This window comes from Diabrotica undecimpunctata, chromosome 10 (assembly GCF_040954645.1).
Source record: "Diabrotica undecimpunctata isolate CICGRU chromosome 10, icDiaUnde3, whole genome shotgun sequence".
NCBI lineage: Eukaryota > Metazoa > Arthropoda > Insecta > Coleoptera > Chrysomelidae > Diabrotica > Diabrotica undecimpunctata.
The window spans coordinates 35,053,874-35,080,421 of record NC_092812.1 but is presented as its reverse complement, the minus strand read 5'-3'; the positions used below and the strand labels follow the sequence as shown (position 1 = coordinate 35,080,421).

The 26,548-nt window shown below is 32.7% G+C and overlaps 1 protein-coding gene across 1 annotated transcript in view; it reads left to right on the top strand.

Moving 5' to 3' along the window:
* The window catches only part of LOC140451833 (uncharacterized), a 68,017-nt gene extending 41,940 nt beyond the window's left edge, over positions 1–26,077 (top strand). Inside the window, exons 9-16 of the mRNA XM_072545732.1 lie at positions 3,208–3,249; positions 6,697–6,738; positions 13,371–13,747; positions 14,482–14,664; positions 14,760–14,973; positions 19,605–19,810; positions 24,009–24,197; positions 25,667–26,077. Coding sequence (XP_072401833.1) covers positions 3,208–3,249; positions 6,697–6,738; positions 13,371–13,747; positions 14,482–14,664; positions 14,760–14,973; positions 19,605–19,810; positions 24,009–24,197; positions 25,667–25,936 — 1,523 coding nt within the window. The 3' untranslated portion in view covers positions 25,937–26,077. The remainder of the gene's footprint in view (positions 1–3,207; positions 3,250–6,696; positions 6,739–13,370; positions 13,748–14,481; positions 14,665–14,759; positions 14,974–19,604; positions 19,811–24,008; positions 24,198–25,666) is intronic.
* The last annotated feature ends 471 nt before the right edge of the window (positions 26,078–26,548 follow it).

Here is a 26,548-nt window from a genome sequence, read left to right as displayed (position 1 = left end):
GTATATTATATAAAATATTTGGTTACAAAAATATTTATTATTATGATATTGTTATAAAATAGGTTATTTAAATTAACAATCTAAACATTCAATTCCATTTTAGTCCTCATCAGTATTCTCATCTATGACTGATTGAACATCAGATGTAAAAATTTCTGATGGAACTTTTGCTGGTCTTATGATTCTCGATTTATATCTTGAATTACTGAGATAATATATGGCTGCGGCTATATGAGAACACGAACTCACAGTGCGTAACCCATTTACACAGTCACATAGGTGGCGCAAAATACCACCATATCCAATTGAACCAGGTTTCTACTCAATTTAGCATTTCTAGGTCTTACTGCTTATATGCCTGGATCTTATCAGTACTTTAATAATATTTGGTTTCATTGTAATATACTTCAAATTGATGTTATTCAAGTATTCATTTATTGAGGTTCCCGAAAAAAAATTTGAGGTCCCTTTCAGTCATCTCTGGAAAGTTAATTATTTCTTGTGATGTCAGCTTGGTCGTTGTAGTAGGACGTCTTGACCACCTGGCTGTCTCAGCTTCTAATGCTAAAGTATTCTCACCTTGATTAGATTTTAACATTCTTTCGATTTTTATATCCTGTACCCATTATCATTTTGATCACTATTCAAACGCTAAAACTCAAATTCTTGATCTTGTGATAAAAAAAACAATATATAATTACATGCTCTAACATAGGCTAGGGTAGCGCCTTATACTTCCTGTAATTGATATTAGTAAGTAAGAACAATTTAACTTTCACAAATCAACCTCTGACAATATCTCAAAATTCACATTTTACTATGATGCACAATAGTTAATGCGACAGTTCTAGGATATCGTAACTGATAGCGGACGGATACGCCCGCCTATGTGATAACTTTAATATACTCGATTCTCTCGATACTTTTCCATGTGGTTGATAGTTTTCAAGATCCTCGATAATATTGCAACGGATTTTAGAAGAAGGGAATTATTTGATAATAAGACTAAGACAGTCAAAGCGATACGAAGGCGACGGCGGCACGAAGGCGATACGAAGGCGACACCAACACTAAGGCGAAAACAGTGATGACAGAAACAATGTCTGCAACGTGCATAATTACTCCCATTGTCGTTGTCATGGTTACGGATCATGCGCGTAGCAGACACTGGGAGTTGTCGCCTCTGTCGCCACTGCTTTCGTCTTAGTGTCGCCTTTGTATCGCCTTCGTGTCGCCATTGCCTTCGTATCGCTTTGACTGTGTTAGTCCATAGAGTACGATACTCGCGCCAATAGAATATATGGCAATTATAATATTCAACTCTAAACTTCGATTTGACCAACTACTTATAGGGATGATATATCCCATAAGCGTGCTCGATCATTTTTTTTTTCGAGTTTTGACTTTTTAAGAAAAAAAATCGATCGTAAATTCGATCATTTAGCTACTAGATTTTAAGGTTATGAGTCAATAAAGTGAAAAAATATTAGAAAATCACCATTTTTTCGTAATTTGAGAATTTGTAAGTTAAAAATGATTATTTTAACAATGATGATTCATAGTAAGAAAATAGATGGAAAAGCATACATCTAACTATCTGATTTTGAGGTAAGGTACAAAAAGTGCGAAAAGGATAGAAAAACGTGGTATTTTCGAATTTTATCTTTATGAAAGAGTTAAATGGGGACTTTTACAATGAATTTTGATAATGTGGAAAAAAAATGTTGAAAATTGTTGAATTACCAACTTTAGTTTTGAGGTTATGTGCAAATAAATCAGTAAAAAAAACGGTTTTTTTTTATTTTTCGATGCTTCCCGCTCAGAAATTGAAAATTCTGCCTTGGCCATTTAAAAGAACGAAAAAAAATACATAAAAAATTATTATTTAAAAGTTAGCCAAAAATTATTAACATAACATATCAATAACAATATTTTTTTATCTCTGGTACTTATTTTGAGTTCTTTTTGTATCTCTTTTAAGTTCTGTTTCTATTATTAATGTTAAAGCCTAGATATCTCAAAGAGAAATTACAGTCTGACACTCAAATTTTTTTGACGTGACAACGTCTTAAATTAGGTTGTGGCTCGGAGTCATTTAAGAAAAAGTGTAACGCCCGCTCACGTCTGTTACAGTGAGTCACCGAACGAGAGAGAGGCCCGCCTGACCGGCGAATGCCTTGCGTCTCTCTCCCACTCAAACATGATCGGTCCGCTGCGCGCGGCACTAGAGAATTAGGCGCGTTGAATCGCTAAAGTTGAAAATCGTTGAAAGTATCGTCAGCTGTGTCTGTAGTGAAAATGTGGAGTGCTTACACCTCACACAAATTCACTTTAATGAAGAAAGAACTGCGTTTGTACGTTTAATAATTGCGTACTCACCTTATATATAAAAAATGTTGTGGTTCCCCCAAAACAGATTGTTACTAAAATAGATAAGGTCCTATTTTAGGGGGAACCACCAGTATCAGATATAATTTTAGGAAATTACCTAGGGACCTATATTCTTTTATAATATTGCTATGGATTTATCCATTTAATATTGAGCAATGATTGTAAACATTCTTTATAGTTTAAACTTCAATGAAAATTATTAACTGTGTCTAAAGACATATATGATATGAGGTATTTTACCCAAGAGTATTAAGTATAATGAATATACATAAAAACATAATTTTGTTTTCTTAGGATTTAACATTTTGTCAGCACATTATCTCAAATTCACACTTAAATCAATATGTTTTTACTATTAGGTCTGTTGAATGTTTGTTCTTTACACAAAATTTAGTCTATACTTCATATTTATTAAAGGCGGTAAAATATACATTACAATTCAGTTGTTTATAAACCACTTTCATAGCATAAAGAACCTTTTAAGCTTTGTTTATATTATTTTGTGTATATTAATTGAGTTAATTGGAGTAGCCCACTTTGATACAAAAATACAGTCAATTTATGGATATTTCAAGGTGACAATCTAAAAAAAGCTGATTTCCTCCCATGTTGATAGTGATTCCTTGTTCCTATTGTGCAATTTAATAATATTCATATCAATAAATATTCTACCGAGAAAAAGACGTTGTCACGTAAAATCTTCGCCCGTAAAACCAACTTACAGGCAACCGATTTTTTTTGATATTTTTTAATTAATAATTTATAAAGAATAAGGTAAAACTGATAAATGTTTATTTATTTATATAATTTTTACAGCCTCTAACAGTGACTATCCTGGCCGTGCCACAACATACTCAGGTAAGTAAATTTAATAATTTTAACAGTAAATAGAACAGACTTTTGTGATGCATCTTTAGACCTAAACTACATTTTTAAAACAATTGTTTATAATATTTTGTGTGAATTTTATTTACATTTATTAAATTATATTTTCATTAAATTTATTTCCCTATTTCATAGTTTCAAATTTAGTTTTACAGTACTTTTTTTAACTAACTTCTAAATAGTTTTAATTCTAGTTAGATATTCTGATTCAAATTTTTCAAGCCATTAGAATGGTATCAGTTTATTAAACATGTTTTCTCTCAATATTTTTTTTATTTCTGGTACTTATTTTTGAGTTATTTTTGGCTCTCTTTAAGTTGTGTTTCATTATTTATGTTAAAGCCGGAATCTGTTATCGTAGTGTGTGTGGCAGCATTTACGTTTCCCAGTGAATTATTACAAATTACAGTTGGTTATTGTTTGAGTTTAACCATCATTTTTATATCAGCTTAAACAGAAGAATTTTCTATTGCCAGTGGTGTTTTTATTTCGTCATAAAGTGCATCAGAGACCCCGTATTTTGTGTTATCTACAGATTGCAAGGTCACTCTTTTTATTTTGTTTATATCTATTTACGGCGATTCACTCTCACTGCTGCTCTGCTGCTCCCACCATGTCGACCTGCGCTAACTGTTCAGTCAATCGATGATCGAAATTCATCAAAACAACTTCAATGTGAAGCCTGTAAACAAAACATACATCTAGCTTGCACTGATCTACGAGTCGAAGATCGCGTTACAAGGCATAAGCTACGTGGAATTAAAATTCTTTGCAACAACTACTGCTCTAATATCGAAAGTTTTGCTAATTTAAAGACGCTCTTAAGAGATCTAAAAGAGGATTTTCAATCAAAAATTGATCTAATAAATCAAAAAGCTAATGATATCAGTGAAAGACTTTTACAGATCGAAAATAAGTTATCTATTGAGGATCATTCTTCATCTCCAAAATTTACAGATACCATAACAAATGAAGCAGTTGATTGCATTAACCGGGCTAAGAATATTTTTGTTAGGGGTGTACCAGAAATTACAGGAGACATTGAAACAAAGAAAAGTCACGATGGTGGAATATTAAAAAAGATTTTAGATACTGTAATGTGTAACTCCACTCCTGTCACATTTTTCAGGATTGGAAAACCAAACAATCGCTTCCCTAGTATGATAAAGGTCATTATGCAAAATGAACATGAAGCCAAACATATTTTGAAAAACAAAAAGAAACTTTTACAAAAAATCTCTTTAAAAAACGTTTCCATTATCGACGATAAGACTCCGAATCAAATAGAATGCCTAAAAGAACTTCGAGTGGAACTGGAACAGAGAAAATCGAATGGAGAGGAAAATTTTACCATAAAATATATACAAGGTGTCCCGAAAATTGTAAACTTTCGTCACTAATTCTGATATTTCAGGTTTTCATAATTGGCTCTGTTTCTATACTAATCTAGCTACTTTAAATTCCAAATTTAATGAATTTTTATGCAACATTCAAAACCTAAATCCTCAAATAATTCTTATCACTGAAACATGGTTAACACTTTAAGTTCTTTCATTTTTTTATGTAAGTTTGAGGTGTCATGTTTGTTGCTGAGTTCTTCCAGTACCTGACATTCCTTGTTCATCCATTCCTCCTTAGCCTTTCTGATTTCATATTTGATTTTATTCTTGATGGTTTTATATTTATTTTCATCTTTATTTTTGTATTTTCTTTTTTCAGTTATTAGCTCAACTATTTCCGGTGTCATCCAGTCTTTTTTTGTGGTTTTCTCTTCTTCGCCTAGGACCTCTTTTCCCGCTTTTAGTATGGTTTTTTTCATATCTGCCCATTCCACGCTTTCTTCAGTTAATTCATTTATCTCTGCGTTTAGTTCCTGTTGGCAGTTGTCGTCTTTTAGGTTTTTGATGTTTATTTTGGTGGTTTTAACTTTTTTCTCCGGTTTTCTGAGTTTAATGTTGACGTTTGCTAGTAATAGATTATGCTCCGTATCTGCATCTGCGCTTGGATAGGTTTTTGGACTTTGTAGTCCATTACGAAACCTTTTGTTAATCGTTATAAATTTAAAAGAACGAAAAAAAATACATAAAAAATTATTATTTAAAAGTTAGCCAAAAATTATTAACATAACATATCAATAACAATATTTTTTTATCTCTGGTACTTATTTTGAGTTCTTTTTGTATCTCTTTTCAGTTCTGTTTCTATTATTAATGTTAAAGCCTAGATATCTCAAAGAGAAATTACAGTCTGACACTCAAATTTTTTTGACGTGACAACGTCTTAAATTAGGTTGTGGCTCGGAGTCATTTAAGAAAAAGTGTAACGCCCGCTCACGTCTGTTACAGTGAGTCACCGAACGAGAGAGAGGCCCGCCGGACCGGCGAATGCCTTGCGTCTCTCTCCCACTCAAACATGATCGGTCCGCTGCGCGCGGCACTAGAGAATTAGGCGCGTTGAATCGCTAAAGTTGAAAATCGTTGAAAGTATCGTCAGCTGTGTCTGTAGTGAAAATGTGGAGTGCTTACACCTCACACATATTCACTTTAATGAAGAAAGAACTGCGTTTGTACGTTTAATAATTGCGTACTCACCTTATATATAAAAAATGTTGTGGTTCAACCCAAAACAGATTGTTACTAAAATAGATAAGGTCCTATTTTAGGGGGAACCACCAGTATCAGATATAATTTTAGGAAATTACCTAGGGACCTATATTCTTTTATAATATTGCTATGGATTTATCCATTTAATATTGAGCAATGATTGTAAACATTCTTTATAGTTTAAACTTCAATGAAAATTATTAACTGTGTCTAAAGACATATATGATATGAGGTATTTTACCCAAGAGTATTAAGTATAATTAATATACATAAAAACATAATTTTGTTTTCTTAGGATTTAACATTTTGTCAGCACATTATCTCAAATTCACACTTAAATCAATATGTTTTTACTATTAGGTCTGTTGAATGTTTGTTCTTTACACAAAATTTAGTCTATACTTCATATTTATTAAAGGCGGTAAAATATACATTACAATTCAGTTGTTTATAAACCACTTTCAAAGCATAAAGAACCTTTTAAGCTTTGTTTATATTATTTTGTGTATATTAATTGAGTTAATTGGAGTAGCCCACTTTGATACAAAAATACAGTCAATTTATGGATATTTCAAGGTGACAATCTAAAAAAAGCTGATTTCCTCCCATGTTGATAGTGATTCCTTGTTCCTATTGTGCAATTCAATAATATTCATATCAATAAATATTCTACCGAGAAAAAGACGTTGTCACGTAAAATCTTCGCCCGTAAAACCAACTTACAGGCAACCGATTTTTTTTGATATTTTTTAATTAATAATTTATAAAGAATAAGGTAAAACTGATAAATGTTTATTTATTTGTATAATTTTTACAGCCTCTAACGGTAACTATCCTGGCCGTGCCACAACATACTCAGGTAAGTAAATTTAATAATTTTAACAGTAAATAGAACAGACTTTTGTGATGCATCTTTAGACCTAAACTACATTTTTAAAACAATTGTTTATAATATTTTGTGTGAATTTTATTTACATTTATTAAATTATATTTTCATTAAATTTATTTCCCTATTTCATAGTTTCAAATTTAGTTTTACAGTACTTTTTTTAACTAACTTCTAAATAGTTTTAATTCTAGTTAGATATTCTGATTCAAATTTTTCAAGCCATTAGAATGGTATCAGTTTATTAAACATGTTTTCTCTCAATATTTTTTTTATTTCTGGTACTTATTTTTGGCTCTCTTTAAGTTGTGTTTCATTATTTATGTTAAAGCCGGAATCTGTTATCGTAGTGTGTGTGGCAGCATTTACGTTTCCCAGTGAATTATTACAAATTACAGTTGGTTATTGTTTGAGTTTAACCATCATTTTTATATCAGCTTAAACAGAAGAATTTTCTATTGCCAGTGGTGTTTTTATTTCGTCATAAAGTGCATCAGAGACCCCGTATTTTGTGTTATCTACAGATTGCAAGGTCAGTCTTTTTATTTTGTTTATATCTATTTACGGCGATTCACTCTCACTGCTGCTCTGCTGCTCCCACCATGTCGACCTGCGCTAACTGTTCAAAGTCAATCGATGATCGAAATTCATCAAAACAACTTCAATGTGAAGCCTGTAAACAAAACATACATCTAGCTTGCACTGATCTACGAGTCGAAGATCGCATTACAAGGCATAAGCTACGTGGAATTAAAATTCTTTGCAACAACTACTGCTCTAATATCGAAAGTTTTGCTGAGATCTAAAAGAGGATTTTCAATCAAAAATTGATCTAATAAATCAAAAAGCTAAATGATATCAGTGAAAGACTTTTACAGATCGAAAATAAGTTATCTATTGAGGATCATTCTTCATCTCCAAAATTTACAGATACCATAACAAATGAAGCAGTTGATCGCATTAACCGGGCTAAGAATATTTTTGTTAGGGGTGTACCAGAAATTACAGGAGACATTGAAACAAAGAAAAGTCACGATGGTGGAATATTAAAAAAGATTTTAGATACTGTAATGTGTAACTCCACTCCTGTCACATTTTTCAGGATTGGAAAACCAAACAATCGCTTCCCTAGGATGATAAAGGTCATTATGCAAAATGAACATGAAGCCAAACATATTTTGAAAAACAAAAAGAAACTTTTACAAAACATCTCTTTAAAAAACGTTTCCATTATCGACGATAAGACTCCGAATCAAATAGAATGCCTAAAAGAACTTCGACTGGAACTGGAACAGAGAAAATCGAATGGAGAGGAAAATTTAACCATAAAATATATACAAGGTGTCCCGAAAATTGTAAACTTTCGTCACTAATTCTGATATTTCAGGTTTTCTTAATTGGCTCTGTTTCTATACTAATCTAGCTACTTTAAATTCCAAATTTAATGAATTTTTATGCAACATTCAAAACCTAAATCCTCAAATAATTCTTATCACTGAAACATGGTTAACACTTTAAGTTCTTTCATTTTTTTATGTAAGTTTGAGGTGTCATGTTTGTTGCTGAGTTCTTCCAGTACCTGGCATTCCTTGTTCATCCATTCCTCCTTAGCCTTTCTGATTTCATATTTGATTTTATTCTTGATGGTTTTATATTTATTTTCATCTTTATTTTTGTATTTTCTTTTTTCAGTTATTAGCTCAGCTATTTCCGGTGTCATCCAGTCTTTTTTTGTGGTTTTCTCTTCTTCGCCTAGGACCTCTTTTCCCGCTTTTAGTATGGTTTATTTTCATATCTGCCAATTCCACGCTTTCTTCATTTAATTCATTTATCTCTGCGTTTAGTTGCTGTTGGCAGTTGTCGTCCTTTAGGTTTTTGATGTTTATTTTGGTGGTTTTAACTTTTTTCTCCGGTTTTCTGAGTTTAATGTTGACGTTTGCTAGTAATAGATTATGCTCTGTATCTGCATCTGCGCTTGGATAGGTTTTTGCACCTTGTACTCCATTACGAAACCTTTTGTTAATCGTTATAAAATCTATTTGGTTTCTGATTATATTGTTGGTGTTATCTTTTGGAGAAGTCCACGTATATAATCTTCGTGAGGGTAGGTCGTAGTATGTATTTTGTTATGACTAATTCTTTCTCCTGGCAGTACTGGACTGGTCTCTCATCTCTTTCGTTTCTTTTACCTAACCCAAAAGTTCCTACAATACTTCCAGTTTTTCCTCGACCGACTTTAGCATTAAAGTGGCCCATAACTATTTTTACCTTCTGCTTCTTTATGATTTTTGTTAACAGCTCTAAGTCCGCGTAGAATTTTTCGACCTCAGCATCATTGCTATCAGATGTTGGAGCATACACTTGGATTAGATTTATGTTTAGAGGTTTGGCTTTCAGCTGAAGTAGCATCATACGTTCGTTAAAGGGAATGAAATTTGTCTATGATTATCTAGAACAATTAAATCAAATGAAACTGAATTGTAAGTAAGTATTATTTCTAATATGACGCGATATTTTGTTTTCTCGGTGTAGAAGAATTCTCGTATCCTAATAATCCTTGTGTTAGATTCAACGTTTAACCTCGTATTATCAATTAATTTAACCTGAAAAGGTTTTAGCAGAAACTTTTTTTTGTATTGTTTCTATTGTAATTTTAAAAGCTGTCGGATTGATATACCTGTCACGTATTTTTTATGGCATTGTTATGGTATCTATTATTTTCCAGTTACATGATTTACATATCAAATTCCCTGAATATTTAGAAAGTTCTAGTGCGTTTATGAATCGGAACAGTTTTTAGAAACATAGAAAATACCACTAATAGAGATTTATACCAAAGTGCGGGTTTTCCACCAGTTTTAAATAAAAATCGTAATAACATACTCTGTGGTAGGTCGTGTCTACAAGGTATGCAGAAAAAACATGGATTACGTACGATCACCTTCTTCTTCTTTTGCTGCCTATTCGTTTTGCATATTGGCGATCATTCTGACTATGATTATTTTATTAACAGATGCTTTAAATAGATTAGTTGTTGTTGTTTCCTCAGGTTTTTTAACCATGATATTCTTCTTCTCTCAATTCCCCGCTTTCCGAATACTTTGCTTTAAAGGATTATTTTCAGTAATCTGTATTTAGTGTCGTTTCTCACTAAGTGTCCGATATATTCTAACTTTCTTCTTTTAATCATATACACCACTTCTCTTTCTTTCCCCATTCTTCATAGTATAGTCTCGTTGGTTATGTTGTCCTTCCATGATATCCTTAGGATTCTTCTGTGAAGCCACATCTCGATTGTATTATCGATTTCTGTAAATTTTCTATTTATTGTTTTGCTGACTATTTCTTTTCTTTCTATTTCAGCTGCAAAGATACTCATTGTTTCTCCTCGTTGATTTCTCTCTCCTAATCCATAAGGACCAATATGTTGCCCTTCTTTTCCGTTACCTATCTTAGCATTGAAATCTCCCATGACTATAAGGAGTTCATGTCTCGGTATATCCCTTATAAGGTTGCTTATTTGTTTGTAAAATTCTCATATTTCCTCATCACTGTGGTCTGCTGTGGGTGTATAAACTTGTATCGTGTTAGTGTTCATCGGTGACGTATTTATTTGTAAAAACAGGATTCTATCGTTCACTGGTATGAAGTTGTTGACATGTTTGGCTATACTTTTATGTGCGATAATTCCGACTCCATTTTCCTGAATAGTATACTCTGTATTCTTCTATGTCACAATAACTTGAGTCAGGCCAATTTATTTCGCTTGTGCCCATTATTAATATTTTCATGCGTTTCATTTCTTTGATTGCGCATTGGATTTTCCCTGATTGAGCCATAGTCCTAACGTTCCAAGTGGATATTCTCTTCAAGCAATTCGTGTGGATTTTTCTTATAGGTGTGTTATTGGGCATTTTACAGGGATTTTGCATATTAACGACCCGGGAGGTCCTGTGGTCATGGGAATCATCTCTCTTACCATATCTTGGTCTCCGATGTCCATGATCAATAAGCGAGTTTGTGTTGTGTTGTACAGCCATTATGATTGTACTAGAGATATCCATAGGGATCTTTAATATAGTGGTTTCACTTTGCCCTCTATATTCTTATGTCGTTGACCAAACCACTAATTCTTCCGCGTTTGGACCGGTTTCTTAGCCCCAGGACAAAAGAGTGCCCTACCACCTACCATTGCTCATACCGGCAATCATTCGGTGAATTACCTGTTGGTCCACGGTAGGTATTTTATTTCCCTCCTGGTCACCGGTAAACCGAGTCGGGCATTCCCCTATCCGCCACCTGGTTGGTCAATATTTTATCTTTTTCCATCTCTTCTATGTCTTATTTACCGTGGCTAATTTGTCTACTGCTTGTCTAACCTCAACTATTCTTGGAACGCTTTTTTCTCTGTTATCTGCTTGATTCAGCGGTATTTCAGAGTTCGCCAACTTTCTGTCTCCTTCAAGCTCTTTAAAATGCTCTGTCCATCTTCATTGTATTTAATGCTGTTCTCTCAATATATTTGCATCTTTGCCTTTCACTACACCATAATGCAAGATGACCATATCCATCTGTTTGTACATCTTGCATTGGAATAGCAACAAAAATTGCCAAACTTAAATGGAGCTTCGCGGACCACACTGCTAGACAAAAAGACCAACGTTGGAATACTACAATACAACATTGGAGACCTTACGAAAGTAAACGATCAAGAGGAAAACCACAGATGAGATGGGTTGATGACATTAAAAGAATAGCCGGAACAAATTGGAAATATGTTGCTCAGGATAGAGACCGATGGAAGGAGTTGGGAGAGGCCTATGTCCAAACATGGACGACAGCAGGCTAAGAAGAAGAAGAAAGGGGTTTTTGCGGATTATATTGTTATATAGATGAACGCGCCTTTGTTAGAATTTTGTGTTTATCTATGGCTAAAAATTCCTCTTTCGGAAGTTTGAGTAACTGATTCCTTAGTTTATTTAGTAGCAGTCGGTTTTTAAAAAGTTTATCATGAGCAGGATTACCGGCTGCAATAGCATCGTTATTGTTCGCAAAATTTAAAAAAAGTTTTATTTCTTCCCATCTATTGCATGACATAACATCTGAGATCAATCGATGATTCAGGCTGAAGTTCCAATTACATATAAATACAGGTTCCTAAGAACTGTTCTAGCTCATTTTCAGAAAGGTTCAAAGGTTTTTGAGAACTCCACTGAATATAATATAGTTTGATAAACCACAACTTTGATCATCTCACGTTTTAAAAAAAAATTAAAAAATGCTCAAGGGGAATCCTATCAACTATAATATCTGATTCATTATTATCTATTATATCTATTATATAGACATAGTCTGACTCTGGGGCTAATACAATAGGGCAAATATCATCATCTGATAGCCCTCCGTCTTCACTACCATCTGGTATGTCCACTACCACAACTACCATATATGGTTTTTCACGACAGTGCATATTGTGGCATATATGGCACAAGCATATTTTTGATAAAAAAATACCAAAATATAAAGAAATACGTGAAAATACTTACAGAAATTCTTTCTTGAAGGTCTATCCTTGATGTCGCAAAAATATTCAGTAGAAACTTCGATAATTGAATATCATGAATTCTTATGAACAGCTGTCAGACCGCGGCCATTTGTAAATTTTCATAAAAGTTCACTTTGTTGCATTGAGATGGCGCTTTATTACCGGTTATACGAAATATGTGGTCTATATGGACATGTCATGCATAGATACTTTAAAATAAGATTCGATCTCTAACGGTTAGGTATAAAACTAAGTATTGTGCCATATATGCGGTAAGGAGTTAATGATGTTCAATTGATCTCTTGAGTCAACGACATGATCTATCGTGTTAACTGTAAGTCCATCCGGGGATTTCCAAATGCTCTTGTGCAAATCTTTTATGTTCATGTTAAGTGATCTTGCTAGATTTATTATCCTATTGCCATCATTCGATTGTTGATGGAAAGTGTTGTTACCTATTATGGATTGGAAAAATATTATGTTTTGTTTTTAGGTTACCGCATTGAGCTGGCGGTAGTCAACACAAAAAACGTGGAACTATCTTTCTTCTTTACGAGGACTACGTGTAAGGTCCTTTAACTACTTGATAGTTTTTTCCTTGTTTGTCCATATCTCGAATAATTTCTTCAGGTTCATCTCGTTTTGCAAACGAAAGTCTTCTTGGTTGTTGTCCGATTAGCTGAGCATCTTCGGTAATAATTTTGTGGGCCACTATGCTTATTTTGCCTTTTCCTTTATGGCAATAACTTTATTATACCAGCCATAGCCCTTACTGTTTTTGACTGTCATTTTCAAGATGTATTAATGACCATATCAACATCGGATACTTTTTCTTCAAAGATTTGTCAACCGTAGTCAAGGAATAAAGGAAGTCTATTGTTTCTTTTAAATTTGTTACACTATCTGTTAGACTACTTGTCTTACTTTCTCTAACATAGTTTTTGTTTTGAATTTGACAAACTAAATTCTTCGTACATGTTTATAATATTTGCATTTCATAAGTAGAGTTATTTAAAATTTATTTTAATATACATGTAAATTAAAATTAATCATATTTCAGCTCCTCCAAGCAACACGAATACTGGTCGACTAAACAATGAACAATCTTACCAGGATAATCAAAGTAAACAAAATACTCAAATGTATCAATACCACCAGGATCATCAAAGTAAACCAAATAGTCAAAAGGATCAATTCAACAATGAACAATCCTACCAGGATCATCCAAGTAAACCAAATAGTCAAAAGGGTCAATTCTTCAATGGACAAATCCATCGGAATGATCCAAGTAAACCAAATACGGAAATGAATCAACCCAGCTATGAACAAGGTCAAAATTTAAATCCAAATCTGGACCCTGGCCACTATCAAACTCAAGACGTAGGAATGGATGACATAGCATATAGATTCAATCTGTTTGATATTGAATTACTAACTGTAAGTATACATATACCTTTAATTTTAAAACAGTAGTGTGGTACCGGAAGAACTAATTAGAGAAGCTATTAAGCCCACTGTTGAGCCTCCTTTGGGCCGATGCCTCGCTTCAACAGAAACTTAAATTTTTGCTCGCTGCGATCGCTCTCTCGATTGCTGGAACCTCTTCGGTATTTGCTGCGCTTCATCGCGATTGTACAGACTATTTTTCAATACTAAAGTATGGCTTATAACAGGATCCAGTTCCATAGTTATCGGATGACTCAGGCTGTGTTGTTTCGCTTTAGTTTTTTTTTTCAGTTCCAGAAGAGACATGTCAAGAGGAAGGCTAAAAACTGGATTTCGGCTTATACTGAGAAGTTGAATCGTCCTTAGTTTTAACGCGGTCGTGTTTACCTGCAATATTTAGTAATCAACACCGAAAAGGCTTCTCAACCTCTGTTTGAAGCGGTGTGTGATCTGTTGTATTTTCACTAGTTTCATACATTTGCAATTAGGTTGAATTTGTAGAGAGGATCATGGAATCGCAGATGATCTAACTAGAAAATCTCAACAGCGTTAACCCATTTAAAAGACACAATAATTCTATTTAATCTAATATTTCTTATGTTGCTTTTATCCATTAATAACCCTGCCCGGTTGATGTGATTTTGTGTTTAAATAAATAAAAAAAATTGAACTTTTCACTATATTATATATTTTTTAATAAATTTATGAACAATATATTCTTTCAGTCCTTTAGTGATTTACCTACGAACGTATTAATATCACCTGCCAGCATCAGAACAACATTAGCAATGATTTTAGAAGGATCAGATGGAACTTGTGCAGAAGAACTAACCGAAGCACTGAGGATAAAGGATATTAATCAGAAAGATGTCAGAAAAATCTTTCTAGAACTTTCAAATAATCTTAATGTAAGTAGAACAGCATTATATTAATTTTTAAATTGTACGAAAACCATACGCTGAGTTTTCTGTAACTTAGTCTAAAAGCGTTAAATCCATTTTAGGTACGATCACCAAACACAGTCTTAGAAAGTCATAATGGTGTATTTGTCTCTAACAGATGTCAACTGTTTGATGATTATAGGAATATTATTAAACACTATTATAAGGCTGACATAGCCAACCTAGATTTCAGCAATCAACAAAATGCTGCTAATATCATTAATGAATGGATATCTACTTCCACTTATAACGAAATAACCGATGTTGTCTCACAACGTAAGTATTAAATAAAGTTATTAATGAAAGTTTTACAACTATGTTGTACATCCTGGTAAACTTTTTCTTCGTTGTATTCCAGTTTTTTTTAGTAGGAGTTGTAACGGATTAAAAAGGGAAAAACAAAAAACAAAGGGTTATGTAAAATATTAATAAATAAATAAATACAAAGTAAATAGGGAATGACAAAATTCAGACAAGTAAAAGGATTCAGCAAGTTGAGGGTACTACCCAGGGATTGTGCACAAACCTGTTTTGTAACCCACTTAGACTGAAGGCCTAAGTATCCAAGATATATATTATAAAAAAAAATTGAAATTGAAATTATTAAGTTGATAAAAATATAATGGTTCTTAGTAACCCTTTTGCTGGAAAGGAAGTTACTTAATCTTCTATCCAGTGTTCAGGTAGTGGATGGGCTCTAAGATGGATCAGTCTATGTTCCGTGTATCAGCCTTTAAGGACTGGCAGACCAACCAAGTGTTGTAATTCTTCCTCAGATCAAAAAAAATCTTCTTTCCCAAATAAAAATGTAATTCTTCCCCCAATCAAAAAAATCTTCTTTCCCAAATAAAAATTAAATTCCAGTCTTGAAGTTGGAGCCGGCAGGCTACAAGAGAAGAAAAAACTGTTTATTCTATGTTCTTGTATTTAATATAGTTTTTGTTCTAGTAACAAAAACTAGAATATATTTGCCATTAGGTGGCCTTGGCTCAAACATATAATGTTAATGCACTGGAATATATTATAATATGTATATAAAAAAATAGGAATGATATTTGGATATTTGTAGTGAGCTGAGAAGATTTAGACGATTGAGAACTGGCAAATTTAAATGGAAGATGTGTGATAACTTACCAGAACTTATTTGGAAGTTTTATTTTCCATAAACCAACGTAACTTCTTAAGGCACAAAAACTAAATACATCTTAAACAACAACAAAAAATTCTTCACCTTTCCCAAAAAAAAAAAAATCTTTTTTAAAGTAGTTCACAATAGAATACATAAGAAATTAGATGAAGGCATAAGTAATACACAAATGAGATTTAGGAAAGGACTTTGAACACGAGATGCACTGTTTGCACTAAGTGTTCTTTAGCAGATATGCTTAGATATAAATCAGGAAGTATATGCCTGTTTCATTGATTTTGAGAAGGCATTTGACAGAGTGCAGCATAATCGGCATAAAAAAATTTTATTAAATAAAAACATAGACAGTAGAGACATTAGAATCATATGTAACCTCTATTGGAACCAAAAAGCAAAAGTGAAAGTTAAAAATGAACTAACCGAGGATATCCAGATTCGCCGTGGGGTCCGCCAAGAGTGTATTTTATCACCCTTGTTATTCAATTTATACAGCGAAGTCAGTGAGGGCCTTATAATAAACGGTGAGCCACTTAATAACATAAGATATGCTGACGACACCGTCCTTATGGCAGGAACACTAGAAGAACTGCCACACCTTGCTGAACAACTAAATATATATTGCAACGATTATGGACTAAAAATAAATTTGAAGAAAACCAAGTTCATGATATTTACAAAAGCACAAAACATCAAAGTTGATAAATAGAGAAATAGAACAAATATCTTCGTACAAATACCTTGGAGCATGGATCACAGAAGATACTGATCAGACAAAAGAAATAAGATGCCGCATTGAAATTGCACGGTCAACTTTTAATAGAATGAGAAAACTTTTTTGTAATCGCGATATCAATATATCGCTCCGAATAAGAATGCTTCGATGTTATATTTTCTCTACCCTTTTGTATGGGGTTGAAGCTTGGACACTTAAAAAATCCAACATTAAAAACCTAGAAGCATTCGAAATGTGGTGTTACCGACGTATTTTGAAAATATGGATGGATCGCAAAACAAACGAACAAGTTCTCGAACAACCAAGAAAACAATGCGAAGTTTTAAATTCAAACAAAATTATAATTGCCAGAATAACTTCCAATCTCCGATAGGAGCGGAACTTGAAGAAGAAGAGGAATCTGGATTCAGAAGTGCTTGTTCTACTACGGACGCAGTATTTAATGTTGTGAGCAAGGTGATTGAGGGGCTTGAACGCGGTAATGACAGCAGACACCAGGCGGTAGTGTCAAAAGGTCATCTCTCCGATTTTCTATCCGTAAAACATGGAGTCCCACAAAGTTCGGTCTTAGAACCTCTTTTGTTTATTATTTATGTCAACGATTTGCCTAAATTCATATCTCCGTACAAAACCATACAATTCGCAGATGATACGACATATGTTATATCAGGAAAAAATAATGATGGTTTAAAAGTGTCTCATTAGAAAGTTTCTATTAAATCTAGCTCATGGTTTGCTGCAAACAAACTAAAACTTAACTCTGATAAAACGCAAAATTTGGTTATATCTGCAAGTAATTTACACAATGATCCAGATAACAAAGAGACGGTTGAAACTACTGGGAATAATCATAGATAATCGACTCAACTGGTCGGCTCATATCTCACAACTTAAGAAAAAGCTACTAAGTTCATTATTTGTTATTCGCCAACTAGCAAGGGTTGTTAACTTTGAAACATTAAAAATGAAATATTTTTCTTTATTTCACTCTCACCTAAACTAGGGTGTAATCATATGGGGCAATTCAACAAATGCACTTCAAATTTTTAGAATGCAAAAGAAAGCTAGCAGGAGTTAGTTATCTAGAACACTGCCGACCTCTTTTTATCAAATTCAAAATTATGCCGCTACCTACTCTGTTGATATTTCAAGTTCTAACTGAAATTTACAGAAAACTCACTACCTACGAACAAGTCGCTGTAGATAAGGTCTTTCAGAAAAAAAAATTGTCTTAATTATAACTAGGTATAACAATATTTTACCAAAAAGTATTAAACAGCTAAGCTGTAACAGTTTCAATAAAGTTATTAAAAAAATCTTCTAAAACATTGTTTTTACTGCTTAGAAAAATATATGACTCATTTCAGAACATCCACTGAACTGCTTACCGTAACTTTGCCATAAATCTTTTTCTGTTTAATATGTGTTCTTGTTTGTATATATTTAAGTTACGTTTTATATTCCTTTTTTATGCACTATGTATGTTTTTTTTTGACTTGCTACAAACAATATTTGTATCTATTATGTAGTTAAATAAATACTCTACTCTCTACTCATACTCTACTCCTTATTTGTCTTCATTTTCGTTTTTGATTTTCTCACAAGAAAATTATATATTATGTTCGTAAGGAAAATAAATTCCTATAGCTGGCTGTATACTGAACTGTTTTTATAAATTTAATTTATTGACTTTATGAGTTTCCAAAATCCAAAGTAGAAAACAATTTACTTTCAGCCAATGTGTCCAATGTGTCGTCGATCCGAGGCAGAGGATAACACTATCTTTCTTGGTAACGTTATTCAGCAAACGGTAATCCACACAGAACCTCGTCGTTCCGTCTTTCTTCCAGAGGAATTCCATTGTTATTCTGGTGTACCACAAGGGTCTCATTGTGGTCCCTTGTTTTTTAACTTGTTCATTAACGATATTGGTAAGGCTATCAAAAACTCACACTTCCTGCTATTTGCTGATGATCTTAAGATATTTCGTAGTATACATAATAAATCGGATAGACATCTCCTGCAAGAGGATGTAAATAATATATGTTTATGGTCAAAACAAAATGGTTTAAGCTTAAATCCAACTAAATGTTCTTGTATTTCATTTGGTCGTATAAATAATCTAATAGCTAATAGATATGTTCTTAATGATGTACTCTTGGATTCAGTTACCGAGATAAGAGATTTGGGTGTATTATTGGATTGTGCATTGACATTTAGAAGTCATTTTCTTAAAATTAAGGAAACAGGATTTCGTAGTCTTGGTTTTATTTATCGGAACAGTCATGATCTCTCACCTATTGTATTCAAATTATTGTATTGCTCTCTTGTACGCTCAGGTCTTGAATACTGCTCTGTTGTTTAGTCCCCATTTCATCAAGTATACATTGATGGATTGGAGAGCGTTCAGAGGAAGTTTCTAAGATCTTTAGCTTTTAAAGCACATATTAATATAAAAAATACTGAAAATTATTTCGTAGACTATTCTATAATAATGTCTCAATTTAACATTGCTATATTGAAGAACCGCAGGTTGAGAGCTGATATGTTATTTTTGTTTAAAATTCTAAACAACGTTATTAATTGTCCCTCGTTATTAGCCAATGTACACTTAAGCACAATACATAGAACTCGACACACTGCACTCTTTTATATTCCTTTTTATAGGACTGATTATGCTCGTCATTTTCCCTTGTCGAGAATGCTCAGCTCTTGCAATGACCTCCTATTGGATCCTTTCTGTCCAAACATTAATGGTTTCAAAAGGCAACTTAAGAATCTAATTATTAATCTAGATATGTGATTTTTTTTTTATATATATATATTTTTAACTTTTGTAATTTGATATACTGTTTTAATGTACAAATTTTAACTGTTTACTTGTTTCCTTGTTATTGTTTTGATCTTTGTTGTTTATTGTACATGATCTTTACTTTTTACTATTTGTTGTGTTTTATTGTAAATGGTTCTACCGTTGAAATAAATAAATAATTACAGATTTATTGAACATTAACAATTTTTTTTCAGAGTCGATAGATCCTAATTCGTACGTAGTGCTGTCGAACGCCCTGTTCTTTAAAGCAAAGTGGCGAGTTCCTTTTGATAAAGCCATCAATCAATGTTTTAAGACTCCTAAAGGATGTATTCCAGTTGACATGATGCACATTTCACATAATTTCAAATACAGTTATAATACCCATTTGCGAGCCAACGTTGTGGATATTCCTTATCAGGTAATGTATTTGATTTATCGTATATCGTATAAAAAATATAAGCTATCGAAAAAATTTTATACATTTCTCACATTTTTCATATACACTGGGGTGCAAAATTAACCGGACACTCAGATTTTTCCTAAAAACTGGCGTTTAAAAAAGTTTAAGATGTTCCCAATTGAGTATTTAATAATAAACAAAATTTAAAAGTCAAATTTATTACAACTCAAGATTATTACACAGAAAAAACACATGATTATAGATTTTCATAATGATAGCGGTAGTGAATTTAGTGGCGATGATGATGATTTGTAAATTTAAATAATCAGTAAGTACACTATTATAATGTTATTTACAAAATAATTGTACAGCAGGTTAACCATTATATTTATACATTCATTATTAGCCAAATAAATAATAAAAAATTTTAAAATTCCATTTGAATGTTTACTCCTCATTTTATAGAAATTAACTCTAGCTGATAATTCAGACAAAAATGTTCTGAACAAAGTAAGTAATTAAAAAGATTATGGAGAACTCCAGTGCAGTTTACCGTGCCTTTTATACAACGACAGGTTTTCTGCGAATTCCATTAATCGTTTAGAGGTTTAAGTTGGTTGAAAGTACTGTATGTGTAAAAGTGCTGTTGTTCGCAGAAAACATCTAAACAATTTCAACAAGAAAAAAACGTTATTGCTAATAAGGCATAAAATACAATTCAAACAAATTGAACAAGTTTTGATCTAAACACCAACGAAAACCAAAAAAAATCTGAGTGTCCGGTTAATTTTGCACACCAGTGTATTTCCTATTTTTCATGTTTTTCATATATTTCACATTTTTCATGTTTTTCATATATTTCACATTTTTCATGTTTTTCATATATTTCATATTTTTCGTGTTTATTTTTCATATTTTTCATGTTTTTCATATTTTTCGTATTTTTCATATTTTTCATATATTTCATATTTTCCGTATTTTTTATGTTTTTCAGATTCTTCATATCTCTTATGTTTCACATTTTTCATTGTATTTCATTTTTCGTATTTTTCGAATTTGTCAGATTATTCATGTTGTTTTTTTTTTGTATTTTTTTGGTTTGTGTGTCACACTTTTAATATAATTATCTCACATTATATATTCTTCATATTTTTCATAATTTTCAGTTTTCGTATTTTTTCGTATTTGCTACATATGAGGAGGTGTCAATCAAAATCAATCATGTCCATAAAAATCAAAAAATGAGTTAGCAGCTGTTTCATAATATAAAGAGTGAATACGGTGTTTTCGGTTTCGGTTAAAAAAAATCATGTCCTGTTTAAAATGAATACACAATATTAGGTTCCCAAATCAAATGAAATCATGTCCACAGTTGGTTTCAATCATACCACCACATGTCCATTCAGCTAATAGGAGTGCCCCGATTTGGTCACGTGATTTGACCATGTCAACACATTGTCTGTGTTTTCCCTCTAGGTTATGTCGATAGCGAGTATTGAGTTTGTATTGCACTGTGGTTTAATTTTAATATTATTATAGTAGTTTTTATTAAATAAAATTGAAATTTTCCATCGATGAAGAAAACTTAGTGAGAGTGGGCGATGCCAATGAAGGATCTCGTAAAAATAAAAAGACTGTGGATAAAAAAACTAGAGCCAAGCTTAAGCGATACAGTACTCCAGTGGGATGTCGTGTGTTTGTTTCATGTAAACACATGAACAAAGGTATGAAATGTGCATTAGTTAGGCCTATATATGCTATTTTTGTTCGAAATATCCTCTACAAAATACCTGACAAAAACACGCAAGATAACACCATTGCCAGTTGGATAAATCAACGTAACATAAAGCGGCGAAGGCCTAGGAGTACCTCTGAAAAATCAAAGGCTAAAAGTTTTAGTGTACAATATTCTATACTTTCATCAACCGGTAAAGTTATACCTGTGTGTAGGAAACTTTTCATGCATATTACCATGGTGAAGGGAACAAGATTGACTAATATTTCTAAAAAGGTGAAAGAGGGAAAGGCTGTTAAGGATCAGAGGGGTGGCGATAGGAAGAGTCACAAATCTGCTGCGAACAAGGAATCAGTCCGCCTTTTTTTGAGAAATTTAAGAGGAAAAGAAAGCCACTATAATCGAAAAAAATCGAAAAGGATTTATCTTGGTGCAGACTTAAACATTAAGAAGTTGTGGCTAATATACAATGATTCTGTACTTGATAATCTTAAAGTTAAGAAATCTATGTTTAGGAGAGTTTTCAATGAATTAAATATCGGATTTTCATCACCAGCTTCTGACGTTTGCAGTACATGCAATAAAATAGATCTTCAGCTGAAAATTGAGAAGGCTAAAGCTGTGAAAGACTTGGTAGTGGTCAACCAATTTATGATGGAGAAAAGAATACACAGATTAAGAGCTAATGCTTTTTATGGGCTCTTAAAGGAAAACAAAGAAAATGAGGTTACTTTCTGTTTTGATCTCCAGCAAATTCAAGCACTTCCCAAAACTCCTATTCAAGACGCGTTCTACAAAAGACAATTAAGTTTTTACTCTTTTTGCATTGTAGTATCAAACGCACAAAACCCCATATTTTACGTATGGACTGAAGAACTTGCAGGAAGGGGTGCGACCGAAGTTTCATCTGCACTTATAAATTTCTTGAACTCCGCTAATTTTTCAAATGTAACAAGACTGAATCTGTTCTGTGATGGGTGTGCCGGTCAAAACAAAAACAATGCCGTTGTTCACACATTAGTGTATTACTTAGGATCAGTGCAAAATGCTTTAGAGGAGATTGTTCTAACATACCCTGTTCGCGGGCATAGCTTCCTCCCCGCTGATCGGGTGTTCGGAAGGGTTGAAAAGTTACTCAGGAAGCAGCCTACCATTGCAACAAAGGAAGAGTACTACAATGTATATAGTTCTGTTGGAGAAGTACGGAAACTTGGAGAGGATTGGGGATTGATTGATGCTAAAAGTTTGGCTACACGATTTAAAAACATTGAAATGATATCTGAAAAGAAGAGGATTTTTGTGAGGAAAGAGAAAGCTGTCAACCGCAATGGACAAGAACTTACTGTTATCAAAGTGAAATCGGCACAGAATTTTAGGTTTGAAAGTGATTTTGAAACCTACAACAAGCCTCAAAAAAAATGGTGGCATTCTGCAAGGTCGTTCCCAACTCCTGTAGAGTCACTTCCACTGAGCAATATAGTGAAAGCAGCTAAGAAGAAGGTCGTGGAGACGTTACTTGTGAAAATGTATGGTGATGACTGGCAGAAACATGACTTTTTATCTTGGTATAAGACCATAATAGTGGAAGTCCAGGACGACGAAATTGATGCTGACGAAGTGGACGAATCCTGTGATTGTCTAGAACCTGACATTGGACTACACATTTAAACATTTATATTTTGTGGAAAGTGTCGTTGGTAAATGTTAGCCATTTTTCAAGATATTTTTTGTAACAATACAATAGATATTTTAAGTAGTCTAAGAGTTTTTTTATCAACCCCTTCTATCAACGTCCATGAAGTCCAATCAAATAAGAACATGTCCTTTTTTTAAAATGTATTTACAGGTTTATTTATACCTTCAGATTTGAAATATTTACTAAGAGTCAGTTAATTTCAATAAATAAAATGATATATGCTAATTTATCCGATTTTTCATGTAAGGTTATTTACTAATACGTTTTTTGCGATTTCCCTAAAACTTCTTAAGGTGGACATGATTGATTTTGATTGACACCTCCTCATATATTTTTCATATTTCGCATCAATTTTTGATATTTTTCCCAGTTTCCATCAAAGTCAATCTTCAAGTAGATATTTAATTGAGATTTATATATATGCAGCACAATAGTCCTTGTAGGGCTATGGTTTGGAGTGTTTTAACTACTTTTTTCCACGTTACTGTACTTATGGCCCAGTTGTTCCGTTTCATATTCCCATTTTTTCTCCGGGAATATTTTTCATATAATTTTTAATACATTTTTCATACTCTTCGTATTTTTGTATTTGTCAGATTTTTCTTATTTTTTGTCACATCAAATTAAATCCCATCTTCAGCTAGATATTTAATTAATATTTACATATATACCTACAGCACAACAGGCCTTATGGGGTTATGGCGTGGAGTATTTTAACTATTTTTATCTCCATAGCTCAGTTGTCCTGTTCCTTATCTGTATTATAACTGTATTTTAATTTTCAGGAAAAATTCTCCATGCTGCTGATAGTACCAGGTTCAGATTCAAATGTAGGAAGAGTGATTCGGGAACTACAGCACATGGAACTATCAACCATTTTAAAAAATCTAATTGAATCCGAGATTGTTCTAGAACTACCGAGATTTAACTTCGAGTATTCCGTAGATTTGGTTGAGTTTTTAAAAAAACCACCTGTAAGTACACTATTTATGTAAAAAAATTTTTAACAACTAAAGAAAGTCAACTATGACCATTATCGTACTTTGTTGACTGTTATTACTGTTGAAGCACAGACTAACAAAACATAACTATGTATTTACTTATAAAACGGTTACATATAATACAATTAATCATAGCAACGTGGACATTCAGAGCTGCTCATCGATGTAACATAACCTCACTCAAGCCTGTTTAATTTTGTGGAGTATTTCTATAACTTTCAAATACTGGTTTAGAAGTTAATTTTGGAATTGATAGTATATCCCTCTGTTGCTGCTTAACCTCATTTTTACACCCTATGGTGTTTTCTGGTCTTTGTCTTTTCAATGCTACTGTATACCGATTCCGTTAGTTTAGATTACCAACTTTAGTAGCTGTTGCATAACTTCTATCATATTTATTTGCAATTTCTCTATATTGAATACTCTCCATTACCACAGTTTTCCTAATTACTGTTTGCCTATTAAATTCAGAACATTTAGTTGTCTTCAGCTGAGTGATTACCTTTACATAATACACAATTGGGTTCCAAGTGACCATATCTTAAGCATTTCAACTACTTTTGGAATGTAATAATTCACTTGATATATCATTTTTTCAATAATTACAGTTTTGGAGAGAGTTTATCATTGGAAAGGTCAAACGGTCAAATAGGTCAAAGTCAAAGATCATTAGTGTAGGACACAGCTCCTATAATCTTCATAAGCTCCGTCTCTGAAATCTGAAAGATTTAAGTCCATATGTCCTATGTGTATCAATCCTTTTTGTATAAAAAGTGGCACACAATTGTTTGGCTTTAATTTACCAGAATTTAATAGTATATTTGCACTACTGGCTGAATTGAATTGTATTTGTATCTTTATTTAATTCTATCATTGCACAGATGTTGTTTTCTCAGAAAAATCTAGACTGAATCAAATTAGAAATCCCTAACTTCTAATTATTTGTGTTTTCAAGACTGTTTTGTTACTGTTCTGCAAGAATTTCACCCATTCATCTGTTTTTTTTATTATAATAGTCCAAAATCCTACTTGAAAGTTATGTTCGGATCATTAATTGATCATCATATTACTAGCATTTAATGCTAATTTTGTTAAAAAATTAAATATAACCTTAATAGTTTACGGATTTATTATGAGATGTCGCTATTTGCGTCCATACGAAGCCATGTTAGAGTTGCTTCTCAAGACAGGAAAGACAGGCGTTCAGAGCGTCTGTGAATAGCCGTTCTGAGGGTACCTTTTAGGGTAAAATACGTATAAGCGGATATACAGACGGACTATACGTAAAATCAAATCTCAACTGTCTTTTTCCTTTTATAACCCCGTGACAGTATTTTAGCTTTTTCATAATTAAATTAAATTCATAGACATAATTAAATATGATGACCGTTAACCAAAATTAATTTTTGTTAAAGCTTCACTAAAAAAATTTTTGCTTTCAGTTTAAAATCCGAGAAATATTTGGTGCAAATGCTAACTTAACCAAAATGATATATGGCAAGCAAGGTATGATAAGCAACCTGTTACACAAGACCAAAATTACAGTAGATGAATCTGGAACAACTGCAGCAGCATCCTCCAATGGCATGCTAATTCCCTTGATGCAGCCAGCGACAGTTTCAGCTGATAGACCATTTATTTTTATAATCTACCACAACGAAAATCAAAATATTATATTTGAAGGAATTGTTCAAAATCCTAGAGAAAAATAGTAACTAAGTTTGATATTTTCTTATTTAATGTGCCGAAAATTCATCTAGGTTAAAACATCATTTAAAACTGTAGTTAATTGTAAAAATTGATGTTTACTTGCTTTTTTCATATAAATTTTTTTAAATAAATTGTTTAATATATTTTTTGTTTTATTTTTAATGAAATAGCATTGTTACAATCCAATTACGATTGATTTCCAAAATACATTTTCTTGTATAATATAAGTCAGTGTGGTCCAACCTCAGGCACGCGGGCCGCATGCGGCCCGAGGCTCGTTAAACTGCGGCCCCCGCAAACACATTTCAAAAATATTGCCATTGATAACTTTTACCTGTTCCAACCCTGTCTAACTTTCCGTAATCTTAAGAAAGTAGTTAACCTTGAATACCCACTCCCGATGAGCGGGAAGTTAGCTTCAGTCAGCTGCACGTGTCGCGAATAAATTGAATGTTAAATTCAGAATGAGTAGTGCCAAAAAACGCAAAATTTTCGAAGAGAATGGTACGTTCCAAGGAAAATGAGAAAATAAATATTTCTTCATCGAATTAAAAGGCAAACCTCACTGCAATATTTGTTGTCAAGTACTCGCGGTATCAAAAGTTCTACCTTCA